Source organism: Podarcis cretensis (assembly GCF_951804945.1).
Source record: "Podarcis cretensis genome assembly, chromosome: 8".
NCBI lineage: Eukaryota > Metazoa > Chordata > Lepidosauria > Squamata > Lacertidae > Podarcis > Podarcis cretensis.
Window position 1 is genome coordinate 14820758 of NC_137177.1, and position 27346 is coordinate 14848103.

The window sequence follows — 27346 nt, forward strand, 5'->3', positions numbered from 1 at the left end:
CAATTTTTACTCATATTTATCTTTTTCACACTCATTGCCTAAAGAGGTGATAGTCATCATGGTGTCTTACCTTCTAATAAATGCTTATATCTATCTCACACCTCATACAATGACTTTCAAAATATGTGGTTCCCAAATCCTTTATGAGCTTTTACCTTATCATACCAAAAATATGTGTGCCATCAAAGATGAATAAATCAGCCAATTTCAGCATGGAGCTTTGAATTTCACTATGTCCCTCTGTGTCTTCTTGGCAAACACACAGCCCTCACTCCCAGACCTTACTGAACCATTTGTTCCCAAGAGTTGCCCACATCATGAATCTATAGCCTTTAAATATCTCCACGTAAGACTCTACCTGCATCAGTTCTCTGCCTTGGTACATCTCTGCTCTGAGTCACCAAATCTTTCAAGAATGCAGAAAGCACTTCTGAGCACCTGCCTCCTCTTGGCCCTGCTTTCTCCAGGTAAGAATCAACCTGCAGAATTGGATTCTTTTAATCATCATTTAATGACACTGAAAAGACCATTAAGCTTGTTACCATCTCAGGAAATCTGCTGCAATAACCTCTATCTCCTTTATGCAGCGACATCTCTGATTTGTTCCTCCTGTAATAGTAATGCAACTTCATGTAAAGGTGAAAAATCTGAGACCTGTCGCTCTAATCCAATCTGTGTCTCTGGTGTTCTGGATAATAATATAGGTGAGCTGGAACTTTTCACTTATATTGTTCACCACAATAAATGTTGTTCATGTGCAAATTAATATAATGTATTGATTATTACTTGCATCTAAACCCCAACTTTTTTCCAAAGAGCACTCACTATGTGCTGTACATGGTTTTGGTACCAGTCGCAGTGTCACCCTCCCCTGTGTGAGGTGTGATAGAATGAACTCACTCACAAAATGATCTAGATTAAAAATGGCCACAAATTTATTGATTACTGGTGTAGGTAGACTTTTGGCTCTGGCTTTGATTATAAATCCATTCCAGTTGCCTACTGAAGGGGTGAAACCACAGGGTCATGTCATGAAATATGGCCTCTCACCAGGCGCCAGTCTACCCAGATTGACTTGCTAAGGCCATCGCTGGGAACGGAGACTTCCATCGAGACCCTTCTAATGAGGTACCCTGATTACGCTGCTTGTTCAGCATAGGGTGATTAGGTTCATCTATTGATTCAAGAACTGTGCATTACGTAGTTTTTCATGGAAGAGTAAAGAATTTAGTTAATAGGAACCATCAGTAAAAATAAATACATTTGGAGGGAATTAATCAGAATTCTTGCAGATCTTGTGATTTGTTTCCTTTTGTTCTTCACAGTTCAACAGTATAAAGTGGCAACTTACCGGGGATGTGGTCATTCCCAACGTTGCCACTCAGGTGATTACAGTTTAACTTCAGCCAATGGTAAATACCTCCAGATGAAGGTCTTCTGCTGCGGAACATACAAGTGTAATAAGGAACCTCTCTATGGTGAGTTTCTGCATCTCTGAAAGTTAATGGCTTATTAACCCATCATATAACTTCCACCCAGTTACAGGTAAAGTATAGCATCTTTGTTTTTCAGTCCATTCAGACACTAGGTGCAAGGGTCTAATAAGCCTGGAGAAGAGGAGGTTAAGGGGCCTGGAGAAGAGGAGATATGATAGCCATGTTCAAATATATAAAAGGATGTCACATAGAGGAGGGAGAAAGATTGTTTTCTGCTGCTCCAGAGAAGCGGACACGGAGCAATGGTTCCAAACTACAAGAAAAAAGATTCCACCTAAACATTAGGAAGAACTTCCTGACAGTAAGAGCTGTTCGACAGTGGAATTTGCTGCCAAGGTGTGTGGTAGAGTCTCCTTCTTTGGAGGTCTTTAAGCAGAGGCTTGACAACCATATGTCAGGAGTGCTCTGATGGTGTTTCCTGCTTGGCAGGGGGTTGGACTCGATGGCCCTTGTGGTCTCTTCCAACTCTATGATTCTATGATTCTAAGTATCTACAACTGATCTTTGAATCGTTCAAGAAAGGAGATTCCACCTAAACTTCAGGTAAAACTTTCTCACAGTAAGAGTTGTTTTACTGTGGAATGTTCTCAATCAGGACATTGTGGAATCACCTTATTGGAGGTTTTGAAGCAGAGATTGGATGGCCATCTGTCCTGGAGGCTTTAGCTCGGTATCCTGCATTACAGGGGGTTGGACTAGATGACCCTTAGGGTCCCTTCCAGCTCAACAGTTCTGTGATGAATCTGGAATGGATGAAGTAGATGGTTTCCTCTTAGGACGCAGAATAATTTAGTCCTCTTTATTCATCAGTCATACTTTATATGCATAAGGGCTGGGGCTGGAGGCAGAGAAAGAGAAAATAATATGGAAAATCTTGACACAGCTCTAAAAAATTTGGGGTCTGGGTCTGCTGACTACTTGCTTGCACCCATAGTAAGAGAAATGACCTCCAAGAGAATGCAGCTGACTGTAGCTTCAAATACTCATATAGCTTCAAATACCCATATAGCTTTGAGTACCCATATACAAAGCTTTGAATACCCATAAACTGTAGCTTTGAATACCCATATACAAAGTGAGAACTGTGGAAAATAGAATGAAAATGAGCATGCCTGAGAAAAGATGAAAAACAAAATCTTTATTTATAGACACTCAGCAGTTGTGCCTTTTCTGCAAAGTTGATGGCCAAAGTAGGGCACAATGTGGAGATAGCAAGTCCAGGTAAGATCAGAAGTTACTAGAAAGCATGAAATAAATGAAATAAAGTTAACAGTAATGAGAAGGGGGTGGGAAATGATGTTTATCAATATACTGACTGTAGGCATTTACTTTGGTAGTTCCACCTCGTGCGGATCTTCCCCCCAATGGTCTATGGTGCCCAGCCTGCTTCGGCCAAACCTGCGAAAGTCAGGGGACTGTCAGCTGCCTTGGCAATGAGACCAAGTGCATTGACTATTCTAGCGGGGCTATATGTGAGTAATATTTCCAATCAGCTAATAAAATCTGCTCCTCTGTCTCCTTATCACTGCCAGAAAAGCAATGTCTAATCTTTGTTTGCTTTTTATATGTGTTATGTGTATGTAGCTTTGATTTCTTTCTCTGAGGAGAAAGTCCTGTTTTGTATTCCAATCTACCCCTGTTACAATTGTGTAAGAGCTAGAGGGGACAGGCTCACTCATGGGCAGGGGTTTGCATTGTGTGGGGTGTTTACAAAGGTACAGTAGGCTCCTCACAGCACACTTTTGTCCTCTAATGGACAAGGGGCATCAAAAAATAGGGATACGAGGGGGGGTGTAGGACCAGATAGCACTGTTCTGCCTTGAAAGCATTGGTTCAATGTGTAGAAATCATTTATAGTCTATGGGCTGAAGTAGAATGGTAATTTCTACATCTGATACAAGCTGGTGCAAGCTGAGAATTTCCAGCTGACAAGTTTGTATTCTCTTTTGGATTCCAATCTACCGCTGTTAAAATTACTTAAGAACTAGAGACAGACTCACACAGGGGCAGGGTTTTGCATTGTGTGGGGAGCATAAACAAATACAGCAGGCTCCTTACAGCACACCCTTTCCCTCTAATGCGCAAGGGGCATCAGGGCAGAGGGATACAAGGTGCAGAACCAGCCGGCACATAACTGCTCCTCTGCACAGCAGTATGAACCATTGGGTGCTGGTCCAGGAGGACTGTGTCTTACCACACACCTTGGCCAAAGGTTTAAAAGCAAAGGAGGGTGGGAAAAAGGCAAGTGGGTATAGCCTTGGTAAAATGACACATTTGGCCACCTGCTGGGCTTCATTGGTTCACTGGTTAAGTTTCCTAAGGCATGCACTAGTGGTGACTGGCTGACAGATTAATCCTACCATGTGTTGGTTCCAAACACACTAAGCTTTTATAAACATGGTCTTCCCTAGGACCTAATAAAGAACTCATGCAAACCTTATACTTTTTATTTCCCAGATGTATATGGTTTCCTTCCGCCACTGACACTCAAAGGCTGTGCAACTGAAGACATGTGTGCCCTTAATGGAAAAAGATTTACATATGGCTATCTTCACTTAGAGCGGATTGTAACCAAATGCTCTGATGCTAAGAAAGCCTCAGAGCAGATCGTTCTTGAAGGGTAGATAGGAGAGAGGAAAGCTCTCCTCCTTGTCAATTCCATTGTTCATGGTACCAGCAGAATATAATAACAGCTTATGTTGAGAGGAGGGGCTGAGGCTTACTGGGTTTTCTTTTTCACTGTTTGTGAAATTCATGACCAAAATAAACTCTTCTGACATATCTGTATTCTTTATCTGTATGTTTTATATATGCAGAATGTGTGGAATGATGAGAAAGGGTATTTGACAGGATATATGAGAATTGGCTTTGTGTTTTATTCAGCCCTACTTGCTTCTACTGCTAAATTTACATGGTAGCACAAAACCTCTCACACACAAATGCCTCTGTCCTAAAACAGATATGTATTGGAAGATCCGTCAGCCAGTCATAGGCAGTCTAAGCATTAGACTGGTCAGTTGTGCATCACGAGACAGGGGAAATGTATCTCCAAAGAAGAGATCCCAGGTTTGCATCATAGTCATCTTTGCTGATTTTTCTCTATAAATTCAAATTCATAATCTAGAAATTCATCTCACTATAGTGGTGCAGGCTTAATTTTGAACTGTTTGCCTGCCCACTTAGTCCTCCCAATTCTAGTGGCTGATGGAAAGCCCTATTCTCTCTGCTTATTGTTCTTGGCCTTTAAACCAGAACTGGACCAGAGAAGCTTTCAAATGAAGGACGCCTTGAAGGAGAGGGTTGTCTTCTGACTGTTCATCTAATTCAGGACTGCCTTCTACAAAGATAGACATATGACTCACCCATATGACATATAATTGCAATGACAAAGTTGACAGATGTTTAGAGACAGATTGAAATACAATTTGAATGGATTAATAGAACAAAGTGCTCCTAGATTTGAATCAGGTCACTGGACCAAGTGGTGCCTTCTTCAAACACAAAAGTGCCTGAAAGTAAAGACTTTGTGATCAGTTAGATGTGGACAAAGTAAAATAAAGCCAATGCTTAATTCATCCATTCTCGACATGTACTCTTATTATTAACCCCTGTTGATGCTGATTAGGGCTGCAGTGCTCATCAGAGTCATTTGAAGCCAACCCCCCCCCCCTCTCTCTCTCTGTGTGTGTGTGCTGATATTGGAATTTGAAGAACAAAAGGTTCCTTTTTACTTTCGTGGCAAAACAAAAAAGGGAGGGAGAGACAGAATGAGGCATTGGACACCTGAGTAGCAGCAGTAGTAGTTCACATTTGTGTAACAAATTATGGCCAGCAGTCAGTCTCTGAGAACATTGTTGGTGGTCATAGCATTGTGAGAAGATACTAAAAAATGGGGGGAATAATCAGAAGGCCTCAGGTTGGATGGTCGTGTGTCATTTAAGATTTAGTTGAGAATCCTGTATTGCAGCGGGTTGTACAAAATGGTGCTCAGAGTACCTTCCAACTCTATAACTCTATTCTTCTAGGATTTTATGATTCAGTGACTTAGAGGCCTTCTCAGAGCAAGAATCTAAGTAGGAGCTGTCCATGTGCCTATAATAACCCAACCACATTACCCCCAACACCAGTACAAGGCCTTGCTTGTTGGCTGAAAATCTGCTGTACCCTCTGTAGTAACGTAGGTGTCAGCAGTATCCCACCGCTGCCACGACGTAGTAACGTTGTCCCCCAACCACTTGCCCCTCCCCTGCCTGTCTCTGCTCTCCGGCCAGACCAGGCTTCCTAGGGCAGGGTTGGCAGGTACATTACTTTTTGCAAAACAGAACGAAAACGACCCAGTAGGGCTGCCACCACTCCCTCTGTTCCAGGGGACCCAGAATCACAACCCAGGGAGAAGGCTGTGACCCGTTATCCAGGCTATCCCCCACTCCACAAGTTGTTTCCACAAACTTGCAGACAGAAATTCTACGGTAAAGCGTAACCAAGCGTAAGGCTAGGACTTAGCTATTCCCCCGGGAAGGCACACAAAACTAAAACCAGTTTCTCTTTTAAAAGGTTTTATTTTAAAATAACATAAAGAACATGCTAAAACAGCAGGCACTTCTTTTGAACGACACAGATGAAAAAATAAAGACGTTGCATAGTATAGCTAACTAACATACTCACAAGGATAGTTGAAATCTTTTCAAGAATCCGCAGACTGAAGGCTTTTGAAGATCTCCATTTCAAAAGACGAAACGACGGCTATTAGGTGACGATAGCCGGGCATCCATGCGGATTGCAGTGAGCAATGGCAAAGAGCAACTCCTCAAACAATTCCCTGATCCTTTATTCATAATTCGCACTTTGCGTCGTAACTCTCAAGCCAATCATAAGTCTTAATTAATTTTTGAATTCACCAATGACCGGCTTGCTAGTCAATCAATCTACCCCTTGGCAGCTGGGTCAATTTAGAATTCAGAACTCAAATCAAAGGGTTTCCTCCCTTCCGCGGAAACTTTGCAGATACACATTCCCAAGCAATTCAAGGACAGATAACATCATTGGGGGGGGGGGATATTCACACTCTTAGACCCAGGTGTCAGCCCTTTCATTAAATCAAGGCTTCCTTCATCCCAATAAACCTTTCACGCCAAGGAGCCTGCTAGTCTGGAGTTTAAAGATACACAACCTCTTTCCCAGGGTCCTTGTGGTTGCTGAAACTACCACAAGGCTTCACTCCTTTTACTTGACCAAAGAATAATTTCTAAATAATACCAACTTTACTACACCCTCACTATCCAAAACATTATCGGATTCTTTGAGGCATCTCTGCTCTAAACCTGCTATGAAGTGCAAGCCTTAAATATACTGAATAAAAGTCACACTCTTTTTTTGATTTTATTAGGTAAAGGTAAAGTTACCCCTGCCCATACGGGCCAGTCGTGTCCGACTCTGGGGTTGCGCGCCCATCTTGCTTAAGAGGCCGGGGGCCAGCGCTGTCCGAAGACACTTCCGGGTCACGTGGCCAGCATGACGAAGCTGCTCTAGCGAGCCTGCACCAACGCAGCACACGGAAACGCCGTTTACCTTCCCGCTATAAAGCGGTACCTATTTATCTACTTGCACTTAAGGGTGCTTTCGAACTGCTAGGTGGGCAGGAGGTGGGACCGAACGACGGGAGCTCACCCCGCCGCGGGGATTCAAACCGCCGACCATGCGATCGGCAAGTCCTAAGCACTGAGGTTTTACCCACAGTGCCACCCGTGTCCCTTTTGATTTTATTAGAGAATACTAATAAAAATTAAAGGCTTGCAGTAGCCTGGCTACACATAAACAATTTTATTGTATTTTACAATTTAATATTCAGCCAATGAGTTGCAGACCTTTTAGTTACAGGGAGCCATGCCATCACTTGTCGTGGGGCTGTCCAAGAATAGAACTTTTGGGGTGGGTGGAAATACATTCAGAAAATGTATAATATTGTATATATAAGGTTCTATAGGAACAATCAACCTTTATCATTTTTTTACTTTTACAGAAATTATTGTAGGGTTATTCAAACCTAGATGATATTACATGCAATTTGAAAGGTTTTAGGATTTCTGCATCATATATACACATATCAGCCTGAGAGTTTCTCAGTTTAGCGGAAACTTTAAATCAGTGAAACAGGTGGAGGTCATTATTTTAAAAAAGATCACTAAGGAAGTTGCTACAGGTAGAGTACTGGGTCCATCACTCCTCACATGCCTCCCCCCTGGTCAAATCCCTGCTATTTGTGGTCCTGAAAACAGTATAGAACAAATTTTGATTCATGCATCTTTGATCCTTTCCAAAATGTGGGTCAGTCAAGAAGTGCACCTGTGCTTAGTGCACTGTGTGTCCTTTGACAGTGCAGTGGGGTTGCTGCCCAGGTGTGGCACGGGAATCCAGATGGGCAAGATTGTTGTTAGAACAATTTACGAGCCATTTTTTCATTGTTAGTTGGAGTACTATTAAGTGACAGAATTTTGGGAAATAGTTGTTCAGCAAATTAATTCAGTTGCTACGCAGGATGTCTTGCCAGTACCTTCTCTAGCACTGAGAACAGTCAGGGGTGCTCACTGTACTCTGCTCAGCACTTGCTAAAAACATATTTGCTTAGACAAGCATACTCAGAAGCTTAGAAAGTCGTAATTTTAATCAGTTTTAGTATTTGAACTCTTGTATATTCTGATGCTTTCTCATATTTATCCGCTTGTAACTTCTTCTTTTTCTTCTTCTTCTTCTTCTTCTTCTTCTTCAATCAGGCCGTGTATAAATTTTAGGAAATAATGTATAAATAAAACAGCATTGCTGGGTATCTGGGATGGACCAAGGGGAAAACCGAGCAGTTAAAGGGTTTGTTTGTTTTTTCTTAACTTGATCTTAGGAAAAACATTGCTACAATTTTTTTGGGAATAGATAAAGAAACTCAATTTGAGGATCACTGCCTTGCCGTGGCGAAGGGGCTTGAAGAACTCAGAGAAGCTATGAACTATGCCAAGCAGGGCACCCAAGATGAACAGGTCATAGTGGAGAGTTTTGACCAAACGTGATCCACCTGGAGGAGGAACCGGCAAGCCACTCCAGTATCCCTGCCAAGAAAACTCCATGGACAAAGACAACAGGCATAGCTGGAAGATGAGCCCCTCAGGTCGGAAGGCGTCCAACATGCTACTGGGGAAGAGCGGAGGGCAAGTACAAGTAGATCCAGAGCTGATGAAGCGGCTGGGCCAAAGCCGAAAGGACGCTCAGTTGCGGATATGCCTGGAAGCGAAAGGAAAGTCCAATGCTGTAAAGAAAAATATTGCATAGGAACCTGGAATGTAAGAACCATGAACATGGGTAAGTTGGAGGTGGTCAAAAATGAGATGGCAAGAATAAATATTGACATCCTGGGCATCAGTGAACTAAAATGGACGGGAATGGGTGAATTCAGTTCGGATGACCATCATATCTACTACTGTGGGCAAGAAACCCGTAAAAGAAATGGAGTGGCCCTCATAGTCAACAAAAGAGTGGCAAAAGCTGTACTGGGATGCAATCTCAAAAATGATAGAATGATCTCGATACGAATCCAAGGCAGACCTTTTAACATCACAGTAATCCAAGTTTATGCACCAACTACTGGTGCTGAAGAAACTGAAATTGACCAATTCTATGAAGACTTACAACACCTTATAGAAGTGACACCAAAGAAGGATGTTCTTCTCATTATAGGGGATTGGAATGCTAAAGTAGGGAGTCAAGAGATAAAAGGAACAACTGGCAAGTTTGGCCTTGGAGATCAAAACGAAGCAGGGCAAAGGCTAATAGAGTTCTGTCAAGAGAACAAGCTGGTCATCACAAACACGCTTTTCCAACAACACAAGAGACGACTCTACACATGGACATCACCAGATGGGCAGCATCGAAATCAGATTGATTATATTCTCTGCAGCCAAAGATGGAGAAGCTCTATACAGTCAGCAAAAACAAGACCTGGAGCTGACTGTGGCTCAGATCATCAGCTTCTTATAGCAAAATTCAAGCTTAAACTGAAGAAAGTAGGAAAAACCACTGGGCCGGTAAGATACAATCTAAGTCAAATCCCTTATGAATACACAGTGGAAGTGAGGAACAGGTTTAAGGATTTAGATTTGGTGGACAGAGTGCCTGAAGAACTATGGATGGAGGCTCGTAACATTATACAGGAGGCAGCAACGAAAACCATCCCAATGAAAAGGAAATGCAAGAAAGCAAAGTGGCTGTCCAACGAGGCCTTACAAATAGCGGGGGAGAGAAGGCAAGCAAAATGCAAGGGAGATCGTGAAACATACAGGAAATTGAATGCAGATTTCCAAAGAATAGCAAGGAGAGACAAGAAGACCTTCTTAAACAAGCAATGCAAAGAAATAGAGGAAAGCAATAGAATGGGAAGAACCAGAGATCTGTTCAAGAAAATTGGAGATATGAAAGGAACATTTCGTACAAAGATTTCCATAATAAAGGACAAAAGTGGAAAGGACCTAACAGAAGCAGAAGACATTAAGAAGAGGTGGCAAGAATACACAGAGGAATTATACCAGAAAGAAACGGATGTCTCATATACCCCAGGTAGTGGGGTTGCTGACCTTGAGCCAGACATCCTGGAGAGTGAAGTCAAATGGGCCTTAGAAAGCACTGCAAATAACAAGGCCAGTGGAAGTGATGGTATTCCAGCTGAACTATTTAAAATTTTAAAAGATGATGCTGTTAAGGTGCTACACTCAATATGCCAGCAAGTTTGGAAAACTCAGCAGTGGCCAGAAGATTGGAGAAGATCAGTCTACATCCCAATCCCAAAGAAGGGCAGTGCCAAAGAATGCTCCAACTATCGCACAATTGCACTAATTTCTCACGCTAGCAAGGTTATGCTTAAAATTCTACAAGGAAGGCTCAAGCAGTATGTGGACCGAGAACTCCCAGAAGTGCAAGCTGGATTTAGAAGAGGCAGAGGAACCAGAGACCAAATTGCAAACATGCGCTGGATTATGGAGAAAGCTAGAGAGTTCCAGAAAGACATTTACTTCTGCTTCATTGACTATGCAAAAGCCTTTGACTGTGTCGACCATGGCAAACTATGGCAAGTTCTTAAAGAAATGGGAGTGCCTGATCACCTCATCTGTCTCCTGAGAAATCTCTATGTGGGACAAGAAGCTACAGTTAGAACTGGATATGGAACAACTGACTGGTTCCAAATTGGGAAAGGAGTACGACAAGGCTGCATTTTGTCTCCCTGCTTATTTAACTTACATGCAGAATTCATCATGCGAAAGGCTGGGCTGGATGAATCCCTAGCCAGAATTAAGATTGCCGGAAGAAATATCAACAACCTCAGATATGCAGATGACACAACCTTGATGGCAGAAAGTGAGGAGGAATTAAAGAACCTTTTATTGAGGGTGAAAGAGGAGAGTGCAAAATATGGTCTGAAGCTCAACATCAAAAAAACAAAGATCATGGCTACTGGTCCCATCACCTCCTGGCAAATAGAAGGGGAAGAAATGGAGGCAGTGAGAGATTTTACTTTCTTGGGCTCCATGATCACTGCAGATGGTGACAGCAGCCACGAAATTAAAAGACGCCTGCTTCTTGGGAGAAGGGCAATGACAGGCCTAGACAGCATCTTGAGAAGTAGAGACATCACCTTGCCAACAAAGGTCCGTATAGTTAAAGCTATGGTTTTCCCAGTAGTGATGTATGGAAGTGAGAGCTGGACCATAAAGAAGGCTGATCGCCGAAGAATTGATGCTTTTGAATTATGGTGCTGGAGGAGACTCTTGAGAGTCCCATGGACTGCAAGAAGATCAAACCTCTCCATTCTGAAGGAAATCAGCCCTGAGTGCTCACTGGAAGGACAGATTGTGAAGCTGAGGCTCCAGTACTTTGGCCACCTCATGAGAAGAGAAGACTCCCTGGAGAAGACCCTGATGTTGGGAAAGATGGAGGGCACAAGGAGAAGGGGGCGACAGAGGACGAGATGGTTGGATAGTGTTTTCGAGGTTACCAGCATGAGTCTGACCAAGCTGCGGGGGGCAGTGGAGGACAGGAGTGCCTGGCGTTCTCTGGTCCATGGGGTCACGAAGAGTCGGACACGACTAAACGACTAAACAACACAACAACAGTATCTGGGTAGCTGACAATGTTTTGTGTTTCTCTGTTTCTTAAAGCTAATACCATATTTTTCACCCCATAGGACGTACCACCCCATAGGACGCACCTAGTTTTTTGGGGGGATTTTTATTCCCCCCCAGGCGCGGGGGCTGGTGCGGGGGAATCCTGAACTTCCCCCGACCCCAGCCCCCAGAACAGGCTGCCGCCCCAAGCCTTGCGCGCCCAGCGGGACCTCCTGCAGGGCGTGCAAGGCTTGCCAACATCTGTCCAAAGCAGGGGGCGGGCTTTGCAGCTCGCCCCGTGCTTCGGGCTGCAGGCTGCCGCCCCAAGCCTTGCTGAATGATGGGGGCTTTAAAGGTCAGCACGAACACTTTGAATTGTGCTCCAAAACGTACTTTTGAATGCTTCAGTTGTTTTTTAATTGAACTGTCAAGAAGTGGACAGGTTTGGCAGATGTGGTCTACTATCTGGATGACATCCTCTTTATATGCCCTGCTGAGGCAGGCTGGTGTTCTCACCTGACACAGGAATTTAGTGATATGATATGGCAGAGGAACTGATGGTTCCTCTGGGAAAGGAAAAGACAGAGGGGCCTAGTGCAGCATGAACTTTGCTAAGTATAGAGTTGGATTCAGTCAAGCAGTGTTCAAGGTTACTTCATGAGAGTTGCAGGAGTTAGTGGTTTAAATTTTCGTGCTGGGTGGTGCTGCAAGGCCAAGAATTTGTGATACATATTTGTGATGCTAGTTTATCATAGAGAGAGTCTGTCTAAGGGACATTGGGATCAATTCTTTTTGGATTGGGTCTGCATCCACAGCAGCCTACCTAGATATGTCCAAGGATGTCTTCCATTTTTGCTCTGCAGCAGGAATGGATGCCTCCCTCAACATTGCACGGAGAAGCAGATAAAGATAATGAGAATGTTGGGGGTTAAACCATTCTCTGAATTCCTCTCTGGGCTTGAGAGGAATGGTCTTTCATCCTTGGTTTGCCCTGAGGTCTGGCACTCACTTCCTCATGGAATAAAGAAAGAAAAAGGAAAAAAAAATCCTTCCAGTAGCACCTTAAAGACCAACTAAGTTAGTTCTAGGTATGAGCTTTCGTGTGCATGCACACTTCTTCAGATACACTGAAACAGAAGTCACCAGACCCTTCTATATAGTGAGAAGGTGGGGAGGGGTATTACGCAGAAGGGTGGTGGGAATGGGTGATTGGCAGATAGCTGTGATGAGCCTGTTGACGACTCTTAACGACTGCAATAGGTCTTACAGGAAAAAGCAAGGGGTGAGAAGTTGAAAAATGGCTTTGTCATGTATAATGAGATAAGAATCCAATGTCTTTGTTAAGACCAGGTCTCTCCATGGTTTTAAGTTTGGTAATAAGTTGCAATTCAGCAGCTTCTCTTTCCAGTCTATTTCTGAAATTCCTTTGTAATAGAACAGCTACTTTGAGATCTTGTATAGAATGTCCTGGGAGATTGAAGTGTTCTCCTACTGGTTTCTCTGTCTTGTGATTCCTGATGTCGGATTTATGTCCGTTTATCCTTTGGTGTAAGGTTTGGCCTGTTTGTCCAATATAGAGAGCTGAAGGACACTGTTGGCATTTGATGGCATACACAATGATAGACGATGAGCAATTAAATAGTCCCGAGATGGTATGTGTGATGTGTGAGTTGTTTAAGATTGTGGGTTAGGAGTTGTTTAAGAACTCCTAACCCACAATAATACTACTACCAGACTTAACACGGACACTGGCACCAGAGCCTGCAATAAACCCAGATGCCAACTTTGCTGCCACATACACCCGGACAACATCATTACTGGCCCCAACAACATCACACATACCATCTCGGGACTATTTAATTGCTCATCGTCTAACATTGTGTATGCCATCAAATGCCAACAGTGTCCTTCAGCTCTCTATATTGGACAAACAGGCCAAACCTTACGCCAAAGGATAAACGGACATAAATCCGACATCAGGAATCACAAGACAGAGAAACCAGTAGGAGAACACTTCAATCTCCCAGGACATTCTATACAAGATCTCAAAGTAGCTGTTCTATTACAAAGGAATTTCAGAAATAGACTGGAAAGAGAAGCTGCTGAATTGCAACTTATTACCAAACTTAAAACCATGGAGAGACCTGGTCTTAACAAAGACATTGGATTCTTATCTCATTATACATGACAAAGCCATTTTTCACCTTCTCACCCCTTGCTTTTTCCTGTAAGACCTATTGCAGTCGTTAAGAGTCGTCAACAGGCTCATCACAGCTATCTGCCAATCACCCATTCCCACCACCCTTCTGCGTAATACCCCTCCCCACCTTCTCACTATATAGAAGGGTCTGGTGACTTCTGTTTCAGGGTATCTGAAGAAGTGTGCATGCACACGAAAGCTCATACCTAGAACTAACTTAGTTGGTCTTTAAGGTGCTACTGGAAGGAATTTTTTTTCTCTTTTATTTTCTTTTGACTATGGCAGACCAACACGGCTACCTACCTGTTCCTCATGGAATGCGAGGGTAGGCAAAGGCACAGGGTGCAAAAGCATTGTGTCTGCCACAACCCCCCTGACTCTGTTTCTCAAAGCAGAGGCTACACTATTAATGGATTTTAAAATTGGCTTTAAAAATAATAATTCCTTGGTAGGCAGTAATAAATGATATCACAACATATCACACATGGAATATCATGGTCTTTTACTTCCACTTACACAGGCTTACTTTTTACCTCAACCTTACAACCCTAAAGCCCAGCTGACTGCTTCACTGCCAATGGCTCACCCCACAGCTTGGCTGCACTAATGACTTGGGTTAATCTGCAGCGGAACCAAAAATGTCTTCCTCAGTTGCTCTTTGCACATTGCCAGGTGCACTTGACTAGGAGAGAGAGATTGCCATATAGGCTTTGCACTTGTCATTTTTGTTCCCAGATTCTTCTTTCTTTCTTTCTTTCTTTCTTTCTTTCTTTCTTTCTTGGTGTCGTTACCATTTTAACTGTAACGTAATTTTATAGAAAAATAATTCTGTCAACTGCCTTGAAACAACTAATGAAATCAAAGATGAATAATTCAGCTAATTAAATCAAAGATGAATCATTCAAAGATGAATCATTCAATTAATTTCAACACTGAGTTTTGAATTTCAACATGTCTCTCTTTGTTCTCTTGACAAATACACAGGTCCCATTGCCAGACTTCACTGAACCATTTTTCCCACACTTTGACTGTAGTATGAATCCTTGGCCTATAAATATCTCTAAGTAAGCCTCTGCCTCCATCAGTCCTCTTGACTGGTCCATCCATGTTCTTGAGTCTCCTTATTTTTCTAAAATGATGAAAGAACATCTGAGCACCTGCCTCCTCTTCGCCCTGCTTTCTCCAGGTAAGTAGGAACCAGTAAAATGGATTCTTTTTATCCTTTTTAGAAGACACTGAAAAGCCTTGCTCCTTGTGAGGGAATGAGAATGGGGACAGGAGATGAGAATAATTGGGGGGGGGGATCGTAGAATTTTAAAGTTGGAAGGAACCCCCTTCAATGCATAGAGTGGCACTCTCTGTGTTACAATGCTATTATTGTTTCACAAAATAGACCAAACCATTTCTGCTTTGATATACCTACATGTTTGTGCCAATAAAGGTTTCAGAAAGCAGTCTCTTGGGTCTCTATATAAGGAGCAGGCTAAGAGATAATGAGTGATGTCTTCTACCTGAGGCTGATCACAATTACAAGGTCTGTCTGTTGTAGCAGTCACTGAAGGCTGTGTTGGGCATCCCTTGGAAATTGGCAGTTCAATAGCGGCATTTATTAAGGAAAGTGGCAAGCATTTGATCAGATAACTTGCGCTAGAATACTCTATTCTTAGGAGTGGATATCAAGAGAAAACTTTGGTGTTTCTAATTAGTTGCATCCCCTTTTCTTGACACTTATTCAAGGGCAATGCAGAGCTCAGTTCAGAGAAACTAGAGGTAGTTTAAAACATACTGATATTCAATTCCATATAGCACAAGGCATGGAAATGCTACATTGGAATAGTAGCAATTTTAAAAATATATACTTTAATTGAGCACATTCTGCTCCACCTGGATAAAAACTGCTGATATTCTTGATGGTAGAGAGTATAGCTTCTTTTTTTTATTCTACACAGTTTCAAAAACTTTAATGGAGTTTGACTCAGATTTCAATGCCATAGAGAATTTGAGTACCCCTATGATTTTCTGTGTTTAACTTTCATTGACACTTTCAGGAGAGTGTTCTGTGTATTGTGTTCTTGGTCTAGGCTTTCTTATTTACAATATGTACTGTACACCTCCAAGAGTTTTTTCAGGACTCATTAAGAAAAAAAAGAGGCGCTCTAAATTTATTCACTTTTTGTTTATTATTTAATATATTATTTAATTTATTAATTTTATCTATGTATGTTCAAAACATAAAATCATGGGCACTCATCAAGAGAGAGATCTCTCTTTTCCTAATTACTGGAGAAGGGGAAATTGCCTTGGATAAATATGACACCCAATCATTAATAAAAAAAGTTATAGCCTTCCAGTTTAACACTCATCTACCCTCTTGCATGCCACCTCCTTAGGAAGAAGGACATCTTTTCCCACATTATAGTACTTTGACTAGTTAGGAAAACAGGAGTTGGATGATTAACATGCATTTGACTTCACTATTTCAAAGAATAAATCTGAAATATATTTTATATTTGCATACAGGGTTTATGTGTTTTATATAGCCAGACTGTCTCATCCCAACCCAATGTACCACTAACTCCATTACCATGTCAAGAAATCTCCTGCAGCAACCTCTGTCTCCTTTATGCAGTGACATCTCTGACATGTTCCAATTGTTGTTTGCCACGTGGCTATGACGCTTGTGATGTCTTTAAATATCCACGTCGTGTCTGTAGGTCTTATGGAATCTGCTCCTCTGGTGTTCTGCAGAGCAATATACGTAAGTGAAATCTTCTCACTTACTCTTGGTCACCCCAAGGAATGACTTTCATGTGTAAATTAGTATTATTTATTATTTATTTATTGCATTTATATCCCACCTTTTCTCCAAAAAGCACAAGATGGTGTACATGGTTCTTCCTGTTACAGATATCAAATATTGCACAGTTTGAAGTGACTGGAATCAGAACTGACTCCTTTGAAAATGAAATGTTGTTTATGAAATATTGTTTAAACTTTTACTGGCAGAACCTTCTTCAAAACAGAATTAAAACATCAAAAATATCCATATAATATATTGTGCTGTCCAGCACAGGCTCAGCTTCTTATAAAATATGAAATAATCCAAACTGACCTATAAGCAAAGGTCGCTTTCTCTCTCTCCAGCCTGCTTTTCTGTCTAAAGGCTGTTTGTTCTCCCTTCAGAAGAGTCATTTACATACATAGTTTTGTCTGTAGCTTTTAGAGAGATGACTCTATTTGCATCTTCACACCACAGAGGCAAAGACTCAAAGGCAACTCTTTTTGAAATGGGGATTTCAACCCAGTACCTCTCTAATGACCTCAGGTTTACAACGCTGACATGTTAGCTAACCGAGAGCAATAATCAGATAGTTAATCATTAACTCTGCAAGGAGCTCAGAGTCCTTTAGAAATGCTTAGTGTTACCAATACATGTTTAGTCATTTTCCATTTTCATACATACAGATTTTTTCATTTCTGTGTGAATTAAACCACTATACTTAACACTTCCCCCATGCATTTAACCTTGTGCGGTAGGTTAGGCTGAGAGGCAGTGAGTGTTGAACGTCACCCAGTGAGCTTAATGACTGAGTGGAGATTTGAACCCTGGCACCTCATGTCCTAGCCTGACACATAGCAGCCATCCTCTGTCTCATGAATTTACTCCAACATTGGTTGTCTCTTTCCATCACATTTCGGTTTCAGCATAGAGATCCTGGCATGCATCAGACCAGGGCTGGCTAAGCTATGGTCCTCTAGAAGTTGCTGGACCACCACCCACATCCACCTCAGCCAGCATGGCCAATGGATGGAGATGGTGGAAGCTATAGTTCAGTAAATTCTAGAGGGCCACAGTTTAGCCATCCATGCATTAACCAGCGATCTGCACTATACCAGAAGCCATGAAGTCTGGTTTGATTTTGGTTAGACTTCCATCATAAGGTGAGGCAGTAAGTTAATTAAATTATTACAAATTCAATACAGGCATCATTTGTGGCAGCTGTAGCTTTTTTCTCTTCTTGCTGCTGCACCAGATGGTCCAGATTAGATTGTACAAAGAAAACAGATGGTTGTCCTAGAACCCTACTTCTCCTTCCTGCATTATTCCAAGTATCAAGGGAGCTGACACATAGCACAGTTCATCCACAGCTCAGAGAGAGAGAAGGCAGCACCAGATACCTTGCAGTTAGTCTTTTATTAAAGAATCAGAACAGAAAACACACAGGGACACCAAAATACACACTATACCAAGCTGTTGCTGAGACTGTCTTGCACCTCCCACTTCTCTCCATTCCCCCTGTGTCAGGACCCTCCCTCTATCTACAGTGAGTCCCAAGAGACCCTTTCTATCTTTGCCTGGTTCTCTGCACAGTTATGTGTATCAAATCCCATGTTCTGGGAGTTTGCAGGCCGTCAACAGCACCTCCCCAGCTGGCTGTCTTCCCAACAGTCTCCTCTGAGGCGGGGCTCTCTGTGCCTTTTGTTCTGCTACATGGAAAACCCTTCTCGTTCTTGGAGACAGGGGAGGAGGGGAGAGGAAAACCATGGAACTGTCAGCCTGCTGGGTGTCTGTCAAAGTGTCAGCTTCTTCCTTCTCAGTTGCCTCACTCTGACTCAAGTCTGTTACTTGCTTTGCCTCCAACCTGTCTGCCTGCCCGCCCGCCCCCACCTTCTACCTCTGATCTGTCTTTTGAATAGCGCCATCATTCTCCTGGCTCAGAGGCTTCCCCCTCTGATGTTTCGGGGGGGTGGTCCCTGGCTGTAGCCTCCCACCATTACTCCTTGTCTAGTCAGTCTCTTACATCAAAAACCTTTGAAAGAAGATGTGTGTTGTGATGTCATCAGTCTCAGAGACCCTGGTCCCCTTCAGTTTGTTGCAGGGGGATAGTAAAATCAAAGTGCAATGATACTAAGACATGCATCTTCATCCACTGTGCATTTTGGAGGGATTAATAGGATTGTTGTCTCAAAAGCAGATACATCTTCCTTTTATCCTGAGTATCCAGTAATTTTAGAACACAAGGAAGGGCTATATGGCCTCTTGGCTTCACAAAGGCCCCTTGAACATTGAGCATCTCTAGGTTTCAGCTTCCATTTCTCTCATTGCCTGCATGCCCTGGAATAATAACCTGAGATACAAGACTGTGGTATAAAAGCAGAAATTTATAGACCCCCTACAATTTGTGGGTCTTCAGCAACAATGATCAACAAGTGCAGGCTGGGACAACTGTGCAATAAGTGAGGGAAACCTGTCGGTGTAACACCCTAGACAAATGATTCCTCCATCATCAGAATGGTGCAAATTCACCCCATCTGAGAAATCAGATGCCCTTTTCATCTGCTACATCTTTCAACTAGTATCTTCCAGACAGACAAATTTATTCCAGTCTCTACTAGAAATGGGTGAATGTGTCAATTTTTGTTTCTTTTACTTTCTCATTTTCCCCAAACTTATATAGTGCTTTGCACAGTAAGTAAATAAATAACTCATGAAAATGTGTCAACATTTGAGAGCAATTTTCTCCTAATAAAACATTTTCGTGCAGTTGTGACTAATAAAAATGTGATTGTAAACCATTTCCCCTTAATACAATATACGTGTGTCAGTTCTTTTAACTAATATAGCTGAGTTGCATTGAGCTAAGTACTGTTTTGAGTAAATACAGTGGTACCTCAGGTTAAGAACTTAATTCGTTCTGGATGTCCGTTCTTAACCTGAAACTGTTCTTAACCTGAGGTACAACTTTAGCTAATGGGGCCTCCCGCTGCTGCCATGCCACCACCACTTGATTTCTGTTCTCAGCCTGAAGCAAAGTTCTTAATCCAAGGTATTATTTTGGGGTTAGCGGAGTCTGTAACCTGAAGCGTCTGTAACCCGAGGTACCACTGTAACTGAAATGAATGGCCCTAAAATAGCCTTGCTCACTAACCAAAATGAGTTGGATTAGCATTGAATACCACCTGCTGTTTACACGCATGTTTCCTTAATATTTGCATCTTTGAATGTACTGTGTACTGTTTTGCTGGAGAACTGATTAGCAAAAATCAGAAAATTATGGTTTGATAGACAGCAGAGCCTAGTGATGCAGTCCCTCAGAAATTTCACCAGAGTCCTGGAGCCTCTCTCTGACTGGTTTTGTTAACCAGTTAACCAGAGGGAGGTGGAGCAGCACTTTGGGAGGGAGAATAAAAGGAGCAGTTTCTGGTAGGGTTGCCATTTGTCCAGGACTTCCTGGACATATATGGAATAACACATTCATCAGTTGCGTCTGGGCGGAAATTGGCTAAATGTCTGGGTAAATCTGGATGTATGGCAGCCCATGTCGGAAGTGCTGATTTTGCCAATTTCCCCTTAAAATAGCTCAGAACCATCATTTTTTTTTGTGATCTTGCCAAAAACTGCTCAACAACTTTTCTGTCTGGATTTTCACTGTTTGAAATATGGCAGCCCTGTTTCTGGGGGAGATAGTTAGAATGGGCTTGATTTGAGATGTTAGATAAGGTTCAGGTTGAGAGATAGGGCTAGATTTGATATGGGAGATAGTGATTAGGATACAATATTATATGATAGAGGGAGAACTGGTTCTGATTTGAGTTGAACATCCACACAGAGTCTATCTATGGCAAGAGGAACTGTAACACCTGTTATATCTAAGTAAAGGAACGAGAGGAACTATTAAGCATTATACTACCTTCACTAGAAACCTGAACATCTACCTTAAGTGAACCAACTGATTTTTAGCAACTGAAGTTTAAGAAGAGCTGTGCCTATAATACTGTCTTTAGGCCTGTGACATCCTTATATTTAGTTTAAGTAATAAGTTACCTTCTACCTGAAAGAATGCATCTCCTGATCCAACCTTGTTTCACAAATTCTTTTTGTAAATAAAACTTTTCTTGATTGTTCAACTTCTACCCAAGGCTCTAAATCACTAAATTTTCCCTTATACAAGACCACCCCCTTCCAAGGTAAAGGTAAAGGTAAAGGTACCCCTGCCCGTATGGGCCAGTCTTGCCAGACTCTGGGGTTGTGCGCCCATCTCACTTAAGAGGCCAGGGGCCAGCGCTGTCCGGAGACACTTCCGGGTCACGTGGCCAGCGTGACATCGCTGCTCTGGCCAGAGCCAGAGCCGCACACGGAAACGCCGTTTACCTTCCCGTTGGTAAGCGGTCCCTATTTATCTACTTGCACCCGGAGGTGCTTTCAAACTGCTAGGTTGGCAGGCGCTGGGACCGAGCAGCGGGAGCGCACCCCGCCACAGGTATTCAAACCGCCGACCTTTCGATCGGCAAGCCCTAGGCACTGAGGCTTTAACCCACAGTGCCACCTGCGTCCCTTCCAAGGTAGCCTGTGGTAAATTGTAGACATTCATTTAATTAGCGTACCATGAGGTGTGTCTGCTATATTTAATTGGAGGCAATTAGGGGGGGTGAATCCTCTACTTAATTAATTGGTGGTAAGCAGTGGGATCTTCTATATAGGGATTTTGAAGGATAATGGTGTTTGCGTTCATCCTTTGGTTCAAGAACTGTGAATTACGTAATTTCTCACTGAAGAGTAAAAATAAATACATTTGGAGTGAATTAACTAGAATTTTTGGAGATTTGGGGTTTATTTACTTTTGCTCCTTTCAGTTCAATGGTATCAAGAGGAAACTTACCGTCAATGTGAGGACCCCCAATTTTTGTCACTCAGGTGATTATAGCGTCACTGCAGCTGAGGGTAAATTTCTCTGGACAAAGGTCATCTGCTGCAGAACGGAACTGTGCAATTTGGAGCCTCCCCACCGTGAGTATCTACATCTATGAAATTTAAAGGCTTGTAAAACCATTATATAAGAGCCACCTAATTACAGGCATAGTAGAGCATTTATGTCTTTTGGTCCATTCAGACATAGTGTGCAAGGGTCCAAGAGTATCTACAGTTGATCTTTGAATCTGGAATGGATAGAGTAAATGATCTCCTCTTAGGATGCAGAATAATCTAGTGCTCCTTACTTACAACAGTCAAATTTCATACAGGTAGGAGGTGGCGCTGGAGGCAGAAAAGTAGAAAGAAATATGGAAAATCTTGGTATAGCACTGCCCAATTTGGGTTCTGATCTTGCCCAGTACTTGCTTGCACTTACAGAGAGAGGGAGGGAGAGATATTGCCTCCAAGGGAAAGCAGCTGTCAGTACCTTCGGATATGGAAGTCTAGAAACAGCAGATAGTTTGCCTGATGCATTATTCAGAGATGATCAAGAGACAATCCTAATCTGCAAAGTTGATGGCAGTTGTAGGACACAATGTGGAGGTTCAATTCCAGCTATGGTATTAAGTTGCTAGAAGGCATGAAAAAAGTGAAGTGATGTTAACAATAAAGAGAGTGGGGAATGAGGTCTATCAATATGCTAACTGTAGGTTTTTGCTTTGGTAGTTCCACCTCATGAGGATCTTCCCCCCAATGATCTACAGTGCCCAGCCTGCTACAGCATGGTCGGAACTGGAGCACCACAGAATTGTCAAAGTCAGGGGAATGTCAGCTGCCTTGCCTATGAGACCAAGTGCATTGACTATTTTAGTATGCTTATGAGTGAGTAATATTGCCAATCATCCAAGAAAGTCCACTCCTCTCTGTCTCTTTCTTACTGCCAGAAAAGCACTGACTTAACTTTGTTTGCATTTTATATGTTTATATCTTTGATTTCTTTCTCTGAGGGAAAGAGGATGCTCTTGTCCTGTTTTGGATTCCAATCTACCTGTTAGAATTCTATAAGAACTAGATGGGACAGACTCATTCATGGCAGGGTTTTACATTTTGTGAGCATCTTACAAAAGTACAAAAGGCTCCTTACAGCACACCTTTTCTTCTAATGCACAAGGGGCATCAGAGCAGAGGGACTCAAGGGAGGGTGCAGGACCAGCCAGCACATCACTGCTCCTCCTCAAAGCAGTATGAACCATTGGGTGCTGGTCCAGGAGGACTGTGTTTTGCCACACACCTTGGCCAAAGGTTTAAAAGCAAAGGAAGCTGGGAGAAAGAAGGGTCCCATCAGTACAAATATGTTCCTTATTCCTCAGAAATGAGTTGCACAGTGTTCATCGAGTCTTACTGCCTTAGAAGTGTGTAGAAGAACTGCAGCCTTATTCTAGCAAAATACAAGGGGTGGAAGATGGTAATTTAATGTTTACAATGCCTTGCTGGCAAGGATTAGTGTAGGATTTGTCCTGCTTATGGCTCCTCACCCTTATATTTAATTCCCAACACATGTCATTGGGCGGCTTTCTAAGTGACTTTGAGAAGTGTGTGGTGTGGAGGACTTCCGGGTTGGCGCCTCCGGCAATGGCGGAGCTCCTCCGATCGGGAGGAACTTGCTCCGTGAAAAGTAGGGTCTGAACCGCCATGGCGAAGGCGGAGACCCACAGAAATCACAGGCGGAAGAAGCCTGTGAACTTGGGATTCGGCTGGCACCATTCACGCCTCCCCTACTCGTGGGGAAACCCTGTTTTGGGGATCCGGAGCGAAGTGGGGTGAGTGGCGCGGTGCTTTGAATCGACCGCTTCTTTCATGGAGCAAAGCCACATTGCTGCTGTCGGAGAGCGCTGACTTTTTTCCTGTGGACAATTGGATTTTAAACAACAACCCGTGAGTTGAACGGAAAATTGGACTTTTAAACAATTTAATTTGGCACCGAACGGGGAAGGTTCAAACAGGAAGTCCACCTTCCCTTTCTGTAAATAGACTGAAGCAAAGTAGTCGTTAACTAAGGTCCTGGAAAGTCTTATGTAAAGGATTAAAACTCCACTGATTGAAACTATTACCCCCCTTGGAAGAAGGGGAAGGGGGGGGATTTTGACCAAGCGAACCTGCAGGAGAAGGTGAAGAATTAAAAATTGAAGCACCACGTCTCTGAACCTGGGAACGGTTTGCAAAAAGTCCATCGACGGTGAACAGGACAAATTTGACAGCTAGCTTTAAAAGAAAGACATTGTTTCTATTGTCCGCTTCTGCATTTAAAAAGAAGAAAAGGTAACTGAAAACTGTTACAAATTTACTTTTGGAATTGTGCTGGGAAGGATTGATACAAATGGAGACTGTCTTCCTCTAGAGGGAGTTTTGGGACATTGTTACAAGAGTGCAGCTGGAGAAACTGGCTTTAAAGATAAAGATTCTGGGAAACTAGTTCTGACCTTGAACATCTCAAGAATGTCGGCTGAGAAAGAAGTAGCGTCTGTACTGAATAGGACAATTTATCTGTTGGGAAAGCTGCATAAACAGATAGATGTTATGGCTAGTAATATTGATATTTTGGGAACAAGAGTGGGCATCAGCACAGAAGTTGACAAGAACCCGGCACAGGAATCTATTTTAACTGAACAAATTGATGAATCAGAGAAGGAGAAAGTTGCTGTTGTTGAATATAAAGCAATACAAGGGGGAGCCTCAACCCCACAGAGGAAAATGGAGGATTACAAGTTGAGGCCCTATATGACTGCAATTAGGAAAAGCCAGATTTTGAAGATGGGAGCCTGGCCCAATTTGGAAAAGGAAAGTTGGAGAGATCCCCTTATGCAGGGATCAATTGATTTTTGGGATACAGATCTGAGCCAGGAGGAGATTGGAGCTTTTGGGGCCTTTGGATTTGGAGGAATTGTGAAACAAGGCTTGGATTACTTTATGGGTCCTAGCTTTAACTCTGGAAAGCTGGCAGACCTGTTAAGAAGGAATACAAGTACTGTTGGGTTGGAGCTTCCCTGAGATCTGCTTTTTAGTACCAAAGATTATCAAGAAGATCGGCAGAAGGGACGTGAAGAAGAGTTAAGAGCCTCGGATTTAAGATCTCCAGGTTGATGGACTGTTGGAGGTTGATGGAACTGACGGCAGGGGCCAAGACCAGGGGGAGGAGACGGTGGAAGATGATTGGGATTTTAAAGTGTATATATGGAGACTTTAAAGAATTTAATGAGAGATGGGAAAATCATGGAATGAAATTTCTATGACCCTAGGGGAAATGTCGCAAGAGATCAAGTTCAAATATATTAGTTTGAATGAGAAATAAGATTAAATAAAGTAAAAATGGTTTGTTAATTGGTGAAAGAAGAGAATGTAAAATTACAGTATATTAAGATAAATTATTAGGATAAAAACAAAGATGAAGGATTTGCTGAAATATCTAATTGAACTAGAATACAAAAAAGGGAGGTGTGAGGAGGTCAAGTAAACAAGCTAAAGAAATATAAGTTATGTGAAGGTTTAAAGTGTTTTTTTTATTTTTGGTGTGTGTTTTTTTTCTTTCTTTTTTCGCTTTTTATTGTCTGTATTATTATTTTTTTTGCTTTTTTCTATTGTGATGTATTGTTTTGTTTTTTGTTTAACTTGGAGTTTTTTTTCTTTCCTGTGTAACTTTTAAAACTTTAATAAATATTATTTAAAAAAAGAGAGAGAGAGAAGCGTGTGGTGTGGCATGCCTACCAGCCAAGTGGCATCACTATGTTTTCAGGAAACCCAGCTTCAAGGCAGCGAATCAGTAGGCAACCCAATTCTCTCCATTCTGCTTTTGCAACATAGCTTCAACTCAAGCCAAACTGAAAAGGAAGTTCCCTGCCAAACGTGGAGCCTTCAGGCCTTCGGGCTCCACGTTTGGCAGGGATCAACTGCAATATGCAGTTTTTGATCCCAATGCCAGCACAGCTTACTGCCAGTGTCACTTGGCTGATTGGCAATGGTAGAAAACATTGCTTTCAACTGGAGATTAAGATGACTGGCAGTGACTGTAAGCCATGCTTCTCAAGCAACAATTCAGAGAGATTTCCTAGACTCCTAGTTTTTCTTCTGCAGCTGTGAACATACCCGTCACAAATGTGATGTAATACAATGTTGGTGAAAGGCGAGTGGGTGTTGCTTGGTTAAAATGGACAAATTATGCCACCTGCTTGGCTTAATTTGACTCACAGGGTAAGATTCCTAAGGCATGCACTAGTGATATATGTGTCTGCTGGATTAATCATACAGTATGCTGGTTCCAAGCACACTGAACTTTAATAACCATAGTAATTCCTACACCCCACAAGGTCCCATTAAAGAACTAATGCAAAACTTATGCTTTTTATTTCCTAGTTGACCACGATATTTTCGACCTCAAATTCCAAGGCTGTGCATCTGAAGACATGTGTGCCCTTGATGGAAAACACTTTAGCTTTGGCTATATTGGATCAATTAATGTTAAAGCAAAATGCTACGATCCTGAGAAATCTTCAAGACAGATTGACCTCAAAGGGTAAACAGGAGAGAGGAAAGCTCTCCTCTTTATTAATTCCACCATTCGTGGTAGTGGCAGAAGATACTAGTGAGCCTAGTGGTAAGAAGAGGGACTCAGGTCTCCTGGGTTTTCTTTTTCAGAATTGGTGAAATTCATGATCAAAATAAACTCTTCTGGCATATAGAATCTGTATTCTGTATCTTTATGTTTCCTATTTGCAGAATGTGTAGAATGGTGAGAAAGGGTATTTGACAGGAAATATGAGAATTGGCATAGTATTTTGTTCGACCCTACTTCTCTCTATTGCTAAATTTATGTAGTACCACAAAAAAACACCCAAATGCAAGTTCCTCTGTCGTATAACAGGTATTGATTGGAAGATCCATCTCCCAGCTGTAGAAAGTCAACGTTTTAGGCTGGTCACATGAAAAATGGAGCAAATTTGTTTTCTCCTGCTCTCAAAGGTAGGACCCAAACCAATGGCTTCAAGTTGATAAAGGAAATTCTGACTAAACATCACAAAAACTTTCTGACATTAAGAGCTGTTTGGATTTGATATCCCACTTTATCACTACCCGAAGGAGTCTCAAAGCAGCTAACATTCTCCTTTCCCTTCCTCCCCCACAACCAACACTTTGTGAGGTGAGTGGGGCTGAGAGACTTCAAAGAAGTGTGACTAGCCCAAGGTCACCCAGCAGCTGCATGTGGAGGAGCAGAGACGTGAACCCGGTTCACCAGATTACGAGTCCACAGCTCTTAACCACTACACCACACTGTTCTAAAGTGCAACAGTCTCCCTTGGGAGATTGTGGTCTCTCCTACCTCATTTTCATTATCAGTCAGAGGTTGGATGGCCATCAGTCATGGATGCTTTAGCTGAGATTCCTCCATTGCAGCGGATTAGATGACCCTTCCAACTCTACAATTCTATGATTCTAAGGCATTAGGCTGGTCACAGGTGTGCAGAATATTTATGCATACTGATTTGTGTCTGTAAACCAGAACTGGACCAGGAAAGCTTTCAAATGGAGGACTCCTTGGACTCAGCTACATTCGTAAAGAAAAGGTGCTTTATATGTTATTCCCTTTTATGAAGTTTAGTGTGCGTTTAACTGAAATGCTTTTTTAATGTGTCTAGATCTAGCCCTTGAAAGAAATGATTGTCTTCTGACAGTTCATCAAAATAGCACTGCCCTCTATAAAGGGAGACATATCTTTCCACTATATGACATATAATTATAATGACCAAATTTGACAGTCACTTAGAGC

The 27346-nt window shown here is 42.3% G+C and overlaps 1 protein-coding gene across 5 annotated transcripts; it reads left to right on the forward strand.

Annotated features, from left to right (window-relative positions):
- On the forward strand, window positions 1-26247 carry LOC307221631 (phospholipase A2 inhibitor gamma subunit B-like). Of its 5 annotated transcripts, none has more exons than XM_079986340.1 (8): window positions 1-704; window positions 1326-1478; window positions 2834-2968; window positions 14820-15021; window positions 16356-16593; window positions 21471-21624; window positions 22255-22410; window positions 25936-26247. In XM_079986340.1, the coding sequence occupies exons 5-8, from the start codon at window positions 16507-16509 to the stop codon at window positions 26097-26099; spliced, it is 561 nt and encodes a 186-aa protein (XP_079842466.1). In that variant the 5' UTR covers window positions 1-704; window positions 1326-1478; window positions 2834-2968; window positions 14820-15021; window positions 16356-16506; the 3' UTR covers window positions 26100-26247. The 5 variants fall into 5 exon arrangements, 3 of the variants coding, with proteins under 3 accessions (XP_079842466.1, XP_079842464.1, XP_079842465.1); XM_079986339.1 differs by having other exon boundaries at window positions 2-704; window positions 16465-16593; XR_013841434.1 differs by lacking the exon at window positions 22255-22410 and having other exon boundaries at window positions 16465-16593.
- Window positions 26248-27346: the final 1099 nt, after the last annotated feature.

What these genes read in the sequence shown, in the direction of transcription:
- LOC307221631 (XM_079986338.1), top strand. Translation starts at nt 233, where the DNA reads ATGTCCCTCTGTGTCTTCTTGGCAAACACACAGCCCTCACTCCCAGAC. An exon ending in CTTGGCCCTGCTTTCTCCAG is followed by an intron (nt 468 to 587) that starts GTAAGAATCAAC and finishes TCCTTTATGCAG; the next exon opens with CGACATCTCTGATTTGTTCC. An exon ending in CTATTTTAGTATGCTTATGA is followed by an intron (nt 22,411 to 25,935) that starts GTGAGTAATATT and finishes TTTATTTCCTAG; the next exon opens with TTGACCACGATATTTTCGAC.